Source organism: Besnoitia besnoiti, chromosome XII, assembly GCF_002563875.1.
Source record: "Besnoitia besnoiti strain Bb-Ger1 chromosome XII, whole genome shotgun sequence".
In the NCBI taxonomy this organism is placed as follows: Eukaryota; Apicomplexa; class Conoidasida; order Eucoccidiorida; family Sarcocystidae; genus Besnoitia; species Besnoitia besnoiti.
The window spans coordinates 293,609-308,304 of record NC_042367.1 but is presented as its reverse complement, the minus strand read 5'-3'; the positions used below and the strand labels follow the sequence as shown (position 1 = coordinate 308,304).

The window sequence follows — 14,696 nt, the reverse complement described above, 5'->3', positions numbered from 1 at the left end:
AAGTGTATCTCCCACGCAACTATGCGCGTAACTGGAAAACGGGAGTTTCAAGGATTAGCCGGCTTCCTCCGTGAGTGTCTACCGATGAGCCTGTCACCAGATGAGAAGGAAAACGAGTTGTGTATCTTTCAGGAGCAGCATCTACGCGGCTCTTTTCGAAGATAGCATGCAAGGGCAACCGATCAAGTCACATGTCGGCCTTTTGTTGGTGTTCCTGTCCGAGCACCGGATCCCCAGGCGTTGCGGCCGCGACGGCGGGTGCAGCTGTTTCGGTCATGCTCTCACCTCCAGTTGCAAGTCCCCCCTGAACATGCCGTTTATAGCAAGGTCATCGAAGTGCAAAGGTCCTCCCATTGTCTCTAGCACGCGCTGGCCAGTTAGCACGGTGGCGCTCGAGGGGCTGCCAGCTAACGTAAGCGTGACTTCTGCAGGCTTGCCCTCTGTGTCCTCCACAACACCGAAGACGCTGTTGCCCCACTCGTCGACGAAAGCAATAGATACAGAAAAGGCTTTTTCCGGGAAAATCTCTCCAGGGGGTTCAACAGCGAATCGCAGTCTGCGGGCTGGGCCATGCACTACGGCGAACGGCCACGAAAATGTGGACGGTAACGCAGACTGAGAGTCAGCGAAGGCGAAGCCCAGGAAGTACCCGTCATCAACTGCGGAAACAGCCAGGTCTTCAAAGGTCGCGACGCCATCGTCGGTCGATTCAACGGTGGTGGTCCCTAGAAGCGCATGCGCTGCGACCGCACAGTAGACCGGAATGGGAAAGGCACTGGTTCGGCTCTGAGGAAGCACATATAGCTCTCATGGTCGCGCCCCCCTCCTGTGGCCGCAGCTCAGCTTTCGTCATTCGAAGCTGCGTTTGACATCGACCCGTTCGTGGCGGGTGCTACCAGGGTCGATAGATGTGCCCTTTCCTTAGCGAAGCAAGAAGTGGCGTGAGTGCATCCTCAGATTGCCTCCGTAGCACTCTGCTCTGTCAACAAACACGCGGCGCCGGCGATGCGCCGAGAAACACAGTGCGTTCTGCCTGGTATGCTATGGTCATGCATTCAGTACAAGCATCACTGCGCATCGCCCTGATACATGCAGCTGCCACGCCACTCGCGGCCCGGGATAGGCATGCAAGTGGTTTTCGCTGCTGGCCTTTATGTGTCTCCTTTTTTCGGCAACGCCGCAGTAGAAAGGTCGGTCCTCCTTCGAGAGGTGATCGTTCGCTGCACGTGACAACATACCTTTTAGTTCCGGTTTTATGCCTCGAACGTGGAGGCTGGCCACGACTAAGGTTCTTCCCCTGGCGGGCGAGCCGTCAGCGCTCACTACCCTCACAACAGGTTGGATTGGCAGGGAGACGCCGGCGACACCGGACGACGGTTGTCGTGCAAGCGCGAGCCTCCTTGCTGTCGGTTTCACCACGGAGAAAAAAGGGGTAAACGCTGATATGCAGCTGTCACAGTGAATCCTGACCGCCGCCAGCCCCTCATGCTGGAGCACCAGTGTTGTAACTGCGATACCTGAAAGATGCGCAACAGCGGACACACCCGAAGGCAGAGCTGATCACAATTTGCGAAGGATCGTTGATGACAGACGCTGTGCAGGAAGCAGCAAATGGCACCCTGAAGGGAGGCAGCTTCACGAAACTTTCTGTTTCCATTTTCAGCTGCTGCGCGCAGTCCTGCGGGGCACCGTAATGAAGCGCCATGCTGGTGCATCGGAGTCATATTTTGCTCTTTCTGGATTGTCACCACGGCGGCGCACCTGCTTCGAGCTCCGTGGACACCGCTGTCGCGGATTCAGCCCAGTGTGGATTCACTAATTCATTTTGCAGGCATGCACGCGTCATTTGCAATTGCGGGTCAGAGGTCCGCGCCGCTGGAGAGCAAATGAGAGCGTGATCGTGCTTCGGGATGACATGAAGACTTCCACAGCCAGCTTATGCTCGCCTCTACCGCTCCTAATTCCTCTCGGAAGCTGTATCACCCAGTGGCCATGCGTACCCACACTGACAATACCGGCAAAATAGTAGATGAAGCGGCTGTGTTGACAGCGTTAATAAAGGTGCCACGGAAGAGAGTAGCGGCGACAGTAGACCAGTTCCTGTGCCCTAGGGTAACTTGGAACTTGGGGCTCTTTGTGCGACGGCAACCTCAAGCGTGGACGCTCTACGAACAGATAATAATAGACCGGGGCAACCTCCCTCGAACACTGACCCAAGAACCTCCATCGTAGTTTTTCATCTCGTCTAATGCTTACTTATGGGTTAAGCGGATCCATCCAACAAAGTTGTCAAGCGCTGTCGCTGCACATTCAGTTTCGAGGTTGCCAGGTACTTCAATTCCGTACTAAATGGGGCACACCCGCAGTATTATGGTTTGAAGCATACCTTTATCTGCGCGCGCATGACTTATCAGCGAGCCAGCGATAGGGCGCATCTCTGCCCCAAGATATCCTTCCTCTTTTATATACACGCTGAAGTACACCTGGCCTGAGAAGTCCAGACAGCGTCTGCCTGCCTGCTTAAGTTCCGCAGAGATCCGAATCGCTGCGCCTGTAGCGTACGAGGGACGCATAGTTTGTTGAAGTACAATGCTTAGAAGCTGATTGGTTCTTGAATTGTGTTTCTGCTTGGATGGCAACGCCACAAGGGTTCGCAGGCTGTCCATTGACTTTCTACGCGGCACGAATACTTCGCCGCCGTCGTTGGCATTCATTGACTGGGAGCCCCCCTGCTGCGTCGCCAGCTTCTCAGTGTCTGAGCCGTCAACGTCACGCAGATGTCCGGGGTATGTTGTTCCAGAAACTGAAGTTCTAGGTCCCACGGGAGGCGTCTTCCGGGCCCTACTCTCCGTCATCTGGCTTGTGCCTCCAGGAAGTTGCTCTCCTGCCGAAGACCCATCAACCGCGCTGTCGTTTTCATCCTGCTTAGAGCTTTCGGGCGTGGAAGCAGATTCTCTCGTTGCCAACCATGGAGCTCCATTCCTCCCATCATGATTCGCTTTGGAATCTGAATTCACTGCATTTGCTGTTGCTGCTGCGAACAGCGGAAAAGGAAATATATGCATGCGTGACGTAGTGGAACGCGTGTCTGGCCCATCGTCGGTGGCAGACATAACAGGTATTTCGTATAGGAGGCGACTTGCTTTGCTCCGTCTCCGAACATTTCCTAGGCAATTCCCAGGGCGACACCAGAGTAGCCCGCCGAAAGAGTTTCTTGCCGGCTTCGGTGCTGAAGAAAAACCTTCCGCGGCTTTTGCCTTCCCGAATTCACACACGCAGCTTCCTGGCGTTGTGGTATCCGTGAAACCCGGATGCAGAGGGGCAGTCACGGGCTCGGCACCACAATGATTCCCTGGGAGCCGACTGAAATCGTGTGGGTCCTTCCCACTAGCAAAGCCGCGACTCCAGATATACTCGTGAATGTCGGCATTGCGGCTGAGCCAAGTCAAGAAACACACAAGGAAGCAGAGGCCATATCTTGCCGCGTAGCCGGTGTTCGAACTCCGCTGATTCTTCTCGCTGAAGAAAAATGCAGCGGCAGGGGTCTTCGACCTCCTTCGCTGAGACGCATGGTCGGCTGAGCCGCTACAATCTCCGTCGATCACGGAATGTATGCAACTACGAGACACAGATATGTCTGGCGACACAGAGGACTTGTCATTTGAGGTCTCTTCCGATGCCGCAAGCCAGCGTAGTTGCCTGTGTTTCCTCTCACAGAGGACCGAACAAAGGGGCCCCCGTGCAGACGGCATGCTTTTCAAAGTGCGTCCCATCATTCCGTCTGCTGCAACAGCATCATTGAAGAAGAAAGAGTCTTGACTGCGCAGTAGCCAGATCTGCAATTTGTGGGGGAGATGGAGGCAACCCGGAGGTCATAGGCTGCTGCCAGTGGTGGCGTCGTCGAGTAGAGCCTGACAAGCCGCTTCAGAACGCATCATTTGGTCCTAGTTTTTCAGCCTCTTTACCCATACTTGCCCATGTAGAATACATATATTGGAAATCATCAGACGACGAAAACTAGAAACAGGTCAGGCGGAAGCGGTGACAAGGCTTGCGAGTTTTACCTCTGCGACCTCTTCACAGCCTAAGGGGCGGAATCGAACATTCCAGGTTTCTATGATTCTAGGAATTGCAACTGCTATACTATATATTGATTGAGAAAACGAAGCCTTCTTTGTAGCAGGAGGGAGAGCATGGGTGCGAAGGCGCACAGTAATCTACACCCCACACGAACAAGTTTTTCGTGTTTTCTGAAGAGTAAGAAACCTTAGTGACAATGGCCAGGCACATTGTGAGGTCTGTCAACCAACGTTGGAGTGGTAGCATACAGATATGGTGCAGCAGCAATATACCGCCACAGTAATCTCGCCAACTGCGCGGGGGCCTGACGATTTGACCTCGCCGCCGTTGTACGGCGCACCTCGATAAGTGACTAGACATCGAGTGACGTACGCTTCACTTATGTGGTGCTGAATTCGTTGCGAGTCGCCTTCGGTTACCGTCAGCTGCAGTTATCTGTTGTCACAAAAGCATCAGAGGTGCGGGCCCGATAATTCCGGTTTCGGATACACAGCTGGCCTGCTTCAATTTTCGATCATTCAAGCACTCTAAGTTGGTGCATGCGATGTTGGGCACCGCCAGTATTCCTTTCGGTGGGAGTTGCCGCCTTGCATACTGAGAAGGACACTTGACAATTTTCGGAGCCTCAACGGTGAACACTCTCCGATGATACTGCAATTCTCGGCTCACGCTGAATCTACGAACAGAGATGTTTTTGTTTCAAGCAGTAGCCAGTGTCGACAAGTCATCGGGACCAATCGTTACCTCTCAGAGTACGACGCCGGGGGACCGGATCGCTAGTGCGAGAAAATGATCCTATCAAGCAATAATGGGTTCCAACACTAAGCTCCCGTTCCTCGCTAAAGGTTACCCTGGATGTAGGCAGTCTCTGGAAGCTGAGTTAATTTCTTCGAAAAAGTGGCGCTGTGCTAATGCACGCAGGTGGCAGGCAATTTGCATGACTGCCCGCGGAGCTTTCGGCGCCCTGCACTATGCGAAGATCATGACAAGAGAAAAGTGGCAATTGTCAAGGCCTTACGCTTTTAATAACTCTTCGTGTCGATTCTTCGTGAGACTAGGTCGGCCCGCCGTCAGTTTGGGTGCTAGGGTTTAGGTCGCACTGGATGTTGCGAGCAAATGATGCACAGGACGCACTGGGCGTCATTATTTCGCAGTAGCCAACTCCCTTCGCCTCAGGATGTTGTATGTGCACGCCACGCTTACTGGTTCGCACATCGAACTGATGGCAACTGTGCGCGGTGTCTCGACTCACGAGAAAAGTACAGACGTTCGAGTTTAATGGTGCGAAAGACGTGTTCGACGCTAGTATGAAGCATGGAAGCGTGGTTCGGCATTAGAGAGAAGTGATCGAAGGGCCGGTTGCACTTGGATCCAGTTGTCGAGTGCAAGTGCCACCACCGTGAACAGTCCTCTCACTACGTGGTGACGGTGTACCGACAGCCGCTTTCGCTTCAGCTCGAAGACGAAGCGTAGATATCTACAATGTATGACACCCGTCGCTGCCGCAGAAAAGCCACGGCAGGCGGCAGCCACTTGTCGACGGTTTGCAACATCTGAACGTGCACCCCTGCGTGAAGAGGTGGACGATAGACGGCTCCACATGTCGATGTCGTAGCCGGCGAGGGCAAAACAGGAGCAGTCCTGCAGGTGCTACTCTGATGGACAGGCACTCCACGAATGAGGTGAGTCCTGCGGTCACCTCGTCTCATCATATGTGAGTTTCGAACGAAGCCGCCGTAAACTGAACAGCGCTTGCCCGGATGGCGGCCTGGAGTATTTCGAGTCTGAAGGCTCCTCAGCCAAATTCCGAATGCACGGCAACGAATACTGCGTCATCCTTGACGCCTGACTGAGGGTGCCCTATCATCGGATCACACCGACTGGAGTCCATGCTCAACCCCACGACAGCCGTCGCCCTACACGATAATTACGATGCTCCTAGCTGTGGCAGGCAGTCACGGAGCTCCGGTAGGTTCGTTAACCGAGAAGCTGAACGCGTATCAACTTGGGAGGTATGCCCTCTCTATCTTGGCGGCAAACGCAGGGGGAAAACGGCCGTCGACCCTGCATCGCATCAGTGAGTGGTACTGAGATTTTCATACCGCTCCTCGACCTACTGCACCAACAGGAGAGTGCTAACACCCCCATATCTTGCCCAGTTGGTACATCCGTGCACATGGACCATAACTGAATACATGTCTTGTGATTTCACACGTTCGCGGCCCAGTAGACTCAGGCTCCATGTTGTTCGGGTGTGGGCCCAGATCCCTCAAAGGTCATGCCCATCAGAAGGTGGACACCTAGTCTATTTCACGTCGGACGGAGGAATCCGCTTGATTCCAGCAGACAATTTGTACCCGTGTCCCCTGGGTTCGTTTTGGCATACAGGCATGCCGCTCTTCGGACGCCCAGTCGCCGTATGCCGACTTCAGCACCCCAGAATTCCACTGAATGGAAATTGCCAGTTGGAGCGATCGTCTGTTTTGCATGGATTAAAACGACAGCAGAACGTAGCTCGTACGCTCTGGATGCCCTTTTGAATATGGTCGCGCAGTTTGCTACCTTACGCCAGCGCATCTTGACGACTTCGCACGGACTGTACTCCACCACCTAGCTTCCCGTGGTCCCGGGAGCCTGCCGCATCTGTCTGCTGCCCGCTTATATGTGAGCCTTGAGTTATCCCCCCGGCGACGCTGATTTAGTGAGTTTACAGTACAGCCTGTGCCACGGTTTCATGTCATCACCACTTCTCCGTGTAATTCGCATTTCACGATCTCTTCCAAGACTGCCGCAAGGAACCTAGTGGGCATCGTTAAACGTCAGCTGAACAGTGTCGTCCGCCGAAATGGGGAAGCCGCTGAGCGGCGAGAGTCGCGGGGCCTTATCTCAATTGCATGCGCATGTCGCTAACCCCCTGGCGCCATCGTACGCGCACGATCGACGCCGCTCTCATTTCCCAGAAAACCGAACCCATCAACTCGACACAGTTTGAGTAAACTGGGCGGCCAGCACAAGCAACTGGTTTTTGCAAAGTTCCGGATACTCTTTGTGCACCATGGTAAGCGGTCTCTGTATGAAGTGTTAAATGCTACACCACCGGGGGTGGCGCAGTGCGGACTGTGGGGAGGAATACGGAAGCCCGATAACGCAGAAAGAAGACATGATTACGATATTGAATATATGTTTCTCCGATTGCCACGTGAAGGTTCTTTCGGCATGTTTACTTCATGTTAAAATGGCAGTTGAGTGGGCGCGCCACCCAAGTTTGGACGTGCTCCGCCGCATGTGTTTCGTTTCCGCTCCCGGGGGTGAAGGGAAGCTCGCGTTTTTCCATTTGGCAGACCGAGGGTTCAGGCCAGTGTTTGTCCCAGAGGATGTGTAAATAATGAACTCTCTCGTCACATGGAGGCCTGTCTCATGGCGGTTGCGTGGAGAGAAGGCACGTCACGCAGGATGCATGTCGTCGGTGGATGTGGAACGCCAGTGTATTTTGGGGACGCCCCAGTGTCCTACAAGAATAGGTGGAGGGACGCGCCGAGAATACGCCTCATTTCTGTCTGAAACGGTGTCTGTGGTGTTTGGTTAGGGGCGCGTGCGTACAAGGACCGTCAAGCGTGCCGCTCGACAGATTGTCGAGAAGTACTACGCCAAGTAAGTCGACGTGCGCTGAATTGCTTGCCTCTGGGGGTGCGGCACACGCAAGGAGTATTTGTTCATTAGCAGTGAACTTAGTCTAGATGTTTTCTAGCTCTGGAGGAGGGCTCAGCTGCGGAAACACGTATCCGCTGTGTCGCTGTTCGTTCTCGGCCTCTGCTGAACCGTGCCCGGGGAAGTGGTAGTGCTAAATCGGCGACACCAGTGGCAACTGGCTTTCGTGTGCCGCCAGCTGCGTATATGTTCGTGGGTTTTATTGGCGGCATGCAACTCTACAGGCTGACTCTGGACTTCCAGATCAACAAGAAAATCTCTGAAGAGGTCGCCGTTATCCCCTCGAAGCGCATGAGGAACCGTGTTGCTGGATTCGTTACCGTAAGTCGCCTGTACCCAGCAACCATACCACAATGGTAACAGAGCTTCGTTTAGTTTCTGGTAGACATCATGAAGAGTGCCTGACCGTCGAGTGCCTGACCGTCCTACCTAGGAATCGGGACCTTGTTCGGGTCGAATGCTTGTATGAGCGTAGTTTCCTGTTTCAGATAGCGTTACTACGTACTGGTGTGAGATACCACCGCATGTATATTGTTCGTACAGGGCTAGCAACCCGTGCCATTATGAATGATATGCCCGAATACTTTTCAAGGCATCTGCCCGTATCGCTGTCGGTGGCAGCGTTTGATCAGAAGCCACGAGACAGGGGAAATGCAGCCGTCCAGAACTGGTGTTGCATAGACGGAACAGTTAGCTTACTGTCATGTCTCGTTCCCGGTTCCGAAGCGGTAGTTCCGAAGGATGGAGTGTGGATTGAGAGTTGCGCAAGCGTAGTTCTCTAAAATAATGTCCATCTTTTGGGTCACTTTTACATTAGCGAGCGATTCGATGCCTAGGGCTCCTTTCATGGGTTTTTGTAACAGCATTTGATGAAGAGAATCCAGAAGGGGCCGGTGCGTGGCATTTCCCTCAAGCTGCAAGAAGAGGAGCGTGAACGCCGCATGGATTTCGTCCCGGAGCGATCTGAGGTTGATGTTGCGACAATCAGTATCGACCAGGATGCTTCCGACATGCTGCGCGCACTGGATATCAACCTGCCCAACGTCGTTGTCCCGAACGCTGGCCGGCCGTCGAACAACCAGGGCCGAAGAGCCTAAACAGTGTCTGTTGTGTTGATCGGGCTATCTTGCGGACCGCTGAAACCCTGTCGCTAATCTGTTTGATGTGGCATCACGGCGCTGCTCGTCAATTCACGTGTTCGTTTGCGTGGAAAACAGGCTTGCAGCTCCGACGGGGCCTACGTCAGGTCACGTGTGAGGTTCTGCCTGGTTCCTGTGAGATGCTGACCACCTGTCTGAAAGTGTCTTTTTCCTTGCCAGTGACGGCAACGGGCGGAAAGCTAGAGCTGTTTCCACTGGGCCGGTCGGAGCGAAGCGGGGCAACAGCCTGTCGGCCATTAGACAGGGGCTTCACGGGACATCCGGTATGGTGGCCAGAGATCACTCCGTTATTTCTAACGGATGCAAGCTCAGCCTCTGGGTAGGAGCAAGGAAAACGTAGGAAAGCGCAGATCATTTACGACATACGCGGCACACATACCAGTCGACCGGTATCGACCTCTCCCACGTTGTAGATAAATTGCCTCGCCGTACGTAGAGCACATTTCCTCTTGAGAAAGTACGACTTGCGTAATTCAAGCGTGGCCTTCTATTAGCGATCGCTGAACTGTGTGGCGCTTTGGCTCTCGGTAGGTGTCATGAAGGTGATACTCGTTAGTGGCGCTCCCGTCGTGTAAGAGTGTCAGGGCAAGTCTTGTACATGCCGCGACTGATATATTTACGCATATCAGCGGGCCGTATTATGTGGAGGGGCCGCGACAAAAGGAGCACAACGCAGAAACCCAACGGTTCACCGCCCCGAGTAACATACCGCTCCTGTCGATGCGAACTATACGGGCAAATTTTCACAGCGTCACAGGGTAGATGCATAATTAGTACCTACTGCCAGGGACGTCCTGGCGGCGACACACACTCCAGTCAGAATACTAAGCAAAAGCCTTATTGCTCGTCGCTGGTGCGGCCGTCTAGCCAAAGCTAACCCGAACAGTGCGGCACATATATATATATATATATATATATATATGTCAAATCCAGGGTGACGTGCCACCAGGTCGGAATAGCGCGCACCACAACGCACAAAGGAAACACTGCGTCAACGCATGCTTCACCGAAAGGTGTGTCATTCATTGGAAGTGCCGTGAATAGCATCACGGCAGACGAATTCGGCAGGAGCACTCTCCGGGTGCGTAGGGGGCACTCTGTTCCGTTTCAGTTTGTAAGCAGGTTCTTGGGTCCTCAATTTACTCAGGAGTTGACCTATCCTCCAGTGTCTGGTTGCTGTCCTTCGTCTGGTTTCGCCTATTTTTCGGAATCCGGCGCCGGTCCTTCAGCCTTTCCTTCGCCCTCTGGTTGCGATGTTCCCTCTGGCTTCGCTTCCTCATCATCGAGCCATTTTACCCTCACACCTTGATTCCACAGTGCTGTAAAAATGTGCACGCAGGCATCACAAATACGAGACGCAGAGCTGGAAGACAAAAACGCGTGTCACTGTCCCCCACCAATCATCGCCTTTTTACGCCTCTGAAGCATACGGAACCCTCTGAGCCCAAGTAGCATATAGTCACTATCGCAAAGGGCCACCGAGCACAAGGGTCAGCTTCAAAAAGGCGGAAGTCCACCGGAGCCCAACCCATGCAAAGGATATGACCCAAGTCCGTTTGCTATCCCACTATGCAGTTATCTGCGGGTTTAGCTTCCGCCGCCTGGGCCTACTCTACACGTACAGAGTCACAAAGTAGCTTCTGCACCGCGTCCCCTCAGCGCAGTCCATCCATCCACCGTGGTACGAATGTGCTCAAAGTGTGGTGCGTGGCCGTCATCACGAACTGCGGCATTCCCACCGCATCGCAGCACGTAGGGGTAGTTGTTGTTACACATACCTAGTCTGGGCTTCGTATCAGCAGCTGCCTGGTGGGTTCCTCGTCCATTCGGCAGACCCGCCTTGAAGCCTCCTTGGTAAGAGCTTCCATCCGGCCATGTCAGTTTTCCCTCTCCCTCCATTTTGCTGTCCTTGAATTGTCCCTCATATCTGCGCACGACGACAAATAGAAAAAAGAACTCTTTCGCATTGCGTTGCAACCGCCACCACGCCACGACTTACACGGGTTAGCCCTTTCCTTGAAAAACGGCACTATCGATCCACAGCGGACGACGCAAATTGGTAGCGATACCGAGGGCAGTGCGAACGAGAGAGTGCGTTCATTATTTCGACGGATGGCGTCACGCCAGTGCATGCGTCATCGAACCGATGACATCCCGCAGGCGAGGAGCTCATTATCGCAGACACGTGCACGAACGCTGACCGCAATACTCAATGCAATAGCAGAAACTTGATCCGTAAAGTGCCACAGCTAATGTGTACCGGCAACGATATCGTGGCAGTTTCGTTGCGCCTAGTGGTACCACAGCGCCACCCTGTATGGTGAGCCATCACTCATAATTAGATTCACAGGCTTCCCCATCGCATTCGATCATCAGTGCCGTGTCTCTCACGCTGGCACCACCAAGTCGGCTGCCGCATGGTAAGTCAATAACTTCAGCAAAGAGTCTGCTGATCCACCTGCCCCCTCCCCCCCCCCCCCCCCCCCCCCCCCCCTCCCTCTTCTCCCCAAGCCTTACTTGCGGCCATCGACAAACCAGAACACTCCGTGTCCGTGCATGCGGCTCATAGACCACTGCCCTTCGTAGATACGACCATCGGGCCAGCAGTATTTGCCTTGTCCTGAAAGCTCAAAAAAAAGAAGGCAGCAACCCCCAACAACATGTTTTCGTTCACCACGCGAAGCACGCCTCTCACACTTTCAGCTAACCATGGGCTACACACGAGAAGTGTAGATTCCGCATACGGCGCCACCCTGCTGTCTGAGCAGTATGTCCTCCAGATTCCGGCACTGAAATTCATGGCCCAAATCTCGCCACGGAATCAGTGCTCAGTGTATGTGCCGGAGAAAAGCACAAGTTTCCAGCACGCTTCAGTACGTCCGGGCACCCCTCTCTTGCGGGTAGTCAACATCAACGACAGCAATCCGCACTGTCTGCCGGCGAAGTATGCATTATCTACCTTCGCACCCGTCGGCAATAAGCACATCAATGCGATTCTGAGATTTGCTCCGCATCATAGAAAAAGGCAAACGAGAAAATCGCGAAGATGACTCACCGTTCATATCTCCCTTGCTAAACTCCCCTTCGTATACGTCGCCAGACGGCGACTGCATACGACCATGTCCGTGCTTGCAACCGTTCTTGTACTCGCCTTCATACAGACTACCATCTTGAGTAACTTCTCGTCCAATCCCATGTCGCTTATCGCCAACCCACTGCCCAACGTAGCTGTAGGACACACGCACAGCATAAGTGAAAAAAGCTTCCAGCAGTGAAACGCAATGCCCCCTGCCAAGCTCATATGATCATACCCCGGTGCTTTCCAAGACGGCAAGTCCTATAGTCCGGGAGCACACTATGCCCTTTGGTTCAGCATTCCTGTTATCCCCGCAAGTCTGTTTGACGCTCGGTCTGTGTCCTTTAAAAGAGAGTGTTCATTTGCTGTCACTTTATCGACGGTATGAAGCACTCACTGGCGTGTCACAACTATCTGCGGATTCTGTAAAACGCAGGCCAGCAAGGAAGTGGGTCACAAAGCCATGCGTGTGCTACAGGTGCCTCCCACCGAATGGCGAAATCCTTAGGAACCCAGAGCGGACTTACATGCTGCCATCGGCAAAAGTGTATTTGCCGTTTCGAGTCTTGGTATGCGCCTTGCCTTGCAGGAACTCTCCTTCGTACTTGCTGCCGTCTGGCCGTTCAAGACAGCCAAAACCTTCAATTCGGCCGTCGCAAAATTGACCGATATAGACAACACCGTCTGCCTGCTTCTGCTGGCCTCTACCATGTTGTTTTCCGTTCCGCCATTCGCCCCTGTAGACTACGCCGTTCTTCATCATAACCGGTTCACAATCCTCTGGTGGTTCCAGTTGAATCCCCTCCAATGGATTTTCATTTATGTCAATATGACCGCTCTTGGTAGAGCTATCTGGCGACCCTCGTACACCCGATGCTGCGCGCTCCGCCGCGCCTGAGGTTGTCCGTGACGTAGCGTTCTTACCGCCGTTCCCCGCGTCTGCCGCCGCTCCATCTGCCGTCGCACCCAGACCAGTCTTCGTAGCGGATGCTGCTAACTGGGCCTGCGATGCTTGTCGCTGGTCAACCTCATTTTTCACCTCATCTGGCGATGCCGGCTTTTTCGCCGACGTTGCTTTGCTGCCCGTACAGCCCATACTGGAACCTTTGACTGTGCCGCACTCGTAGCTTGGACAACCGCCTCCAGTGGAGGCGCCAGGAAAAATGGCCGCGCGCGCAGTTACTAAAGTAAAAAAATGACGAAACGAGAATAACTTGTGGCGGCTAACCTTGAGCGATTCTATCAAATCGTCGCGAGTTCATCGACTAATATGGAATTTTAGAGGTCCCCGGAGACACTGAGGTACTGGGATTCTCTTCAGCATGCTGTACATGACAAAATTTCTGAAAGATGTACGTCTTTTCTCAACTCAGTCGGAAACGAATTTGCGCTCGCCAGCCGTCCTGACAGGAGTGAACTGTTGCGGACTAGTTCTCAACACAATCGATCGAAAGATGACGGGTTTGCTCCAGGCAACGCCACGTAGTCCGCCTGGAATCGGCCTTGAAAAACTGGCACATGCCAAAAAGAAAAAAGAGGCAGGCACTAGCCGGAACTCGGCACAGTTGAGCGCAGCAAACGCTTTACTATGACAGCGAGAAGAGTCGTCTCTCCTCTAGGTCTTCGGGACTTTTGCGGCCGAACATCAGCGGAGACGCACGGCAGAATCTAGTTGTGAGTTCCAAAGGAGACAGGGAATCAGAAGGAAGAGCGAAGCAGGCTGATCTCACTACTAAATCCGAAAAATACAAGGATTACTGGTCTCCCGTTCCGAATGAGCAGTACGCAGACAACGATCGATGCTTTAAGAAACGACGCACCGAACCGTTGCGATCCTGAATCCCAACAGGCGTGTGAACCCCTCAGAAACCTGACAGTACAAGTGACTAACTTCGTACCTGTTTCGAGGCAAGAAACGTATGAAACTGATTCTTTCGAACGCTGCTTCTCTTTGCACAAACTGGCGGCGAAGCAGCGTGGCCAGGAGCGCATCGGCTGTACAGCCTACGCTGTCGACAAGGGGGAGAGTAGCCACGGCAACAGACTGCGCAGGGAAAACGTGGCAACAGCGCATGCGCGGACGCCATGCGTAATCACTCGTCTCAACTGAACTTTGAACAGGCTAGCGGTGGGGCAAGGTTCGTCACGAGGGCCTTCTACGGTCCTTCCAAACTTTACCTGGAACCTACAGTCCGTTTTAAAGAAGTAGCATGCTATCTGTTAACCATGACGCTCGGTGGAAGTGCGCCCCTCCGCGACTGCACCGTACTTGAGCCAGAAACCGCTTCAAGCTCTCATTGACCTGCCTACTATGCTTGCGTGCTGCACGAATGTACCAGAGATCCCACCCATACTGCGTGGTCTACAATACATAAGTGTTGCTAACATCCTCATTTACCTTGGCCGGAACAAAGCCAGTCAGCTCTTTCAGCGCTCTCGAGGCTACGCCTGCACGTAGTTTCAGTGTAGATGCCGCTAAGGAAGCGTTGCGCAAGCCAAGCGGACGGGTTTGCACGGGGGTAGTGAAGCGTTGTGCTTCCTTGACCCTTTTCTTGACAATGGACCTACTGGAACTGTTATCTGCAAGGATCTGGCCAGTGCACGTCCAGTTAAGCTGAGCTCGGTGCTCTGGTTAACGGCAAAAGCTCCGTTAGAGAACTGCAGTGCTCAGT

At 53.6% G+C, this 14,696-nt stretch overlaps 3 protein-coding genes across 3 annotated transcripts in view; 1 reads left to right on the top strand and 2 right to left on the bottom strand.

Moving 5' to 3' along the window:
• Positions 1 to 2,573, bottom strand: part of BESB_022540 (uncharacterized protein) — a gene marked incomplete at both ends in the record, with an annotated part of 58,156 nt that extends 55,583 nt beyond the window's left edge. Inside the window, 3 exons of the mRNA XM_029360956.1 lie at positions 286 to 740; positions 1,239 to 1,517; positions 2,387 to 2,573. Coding sequence (XP_029215771.1) covers positions 286 to 740; positions 1,239 to 1,517; positions 2,387 to 2,573 — 921 coding nt within the window. The remainder of the gene's footprint in view (positions 1 to 285; positions 741 to 1,238; positions 1,518 to 2,386) is intronic.
• A 4,562-nt stretch (positions 2,574 to 7,135) lies between these two features.
• Positions 7,136 to 8,885, top strand: BESB_022530 (ribosomal protein RPS17; the record flags this gene model as incomplete). Its single annotated transcript, XM_029360955.1, has 4 exons — positions 7,136 to 7,138; positions 7,667 to 7,731; positions 8,013 to 8,109; positions 8,652 to 8,885. The coding sequence occupies 4 exons, from the start codon at positions 7,136 to 7,138 to the stop codon at positions 8,883 to 8,885; spliced, it is 399 nt and encodes a 132-aa protein (XP_029215770.1).
• Positions 8,886 to 10,145: 1,260 nt separating this feature from the next.
• On the bottom strand, positions 10,146 to 13,120 carry BESB_022520 (MORN repeat-containing protein; the record flags this gene model as incomplete). Its single annotated transcript, XM_029360954.1, has 5 exons — positions 10,146 to 10,267; positions 10,727 to 10,875; positions 11,466 to 11,568; positions 12,004 to 12,176; positions 12,552 to 13,120. 5 exons carry the CDS (start codon positions 13,118 to 13,120, stop codon positions 10,146 to 10,148), a joined length of 1,116 nt encoding a protein of 371 aa, XP_029215769.1.
• Between the last annotated feature and the right edge of the window lie 1,576 nt (positions 13,121 to 14,696).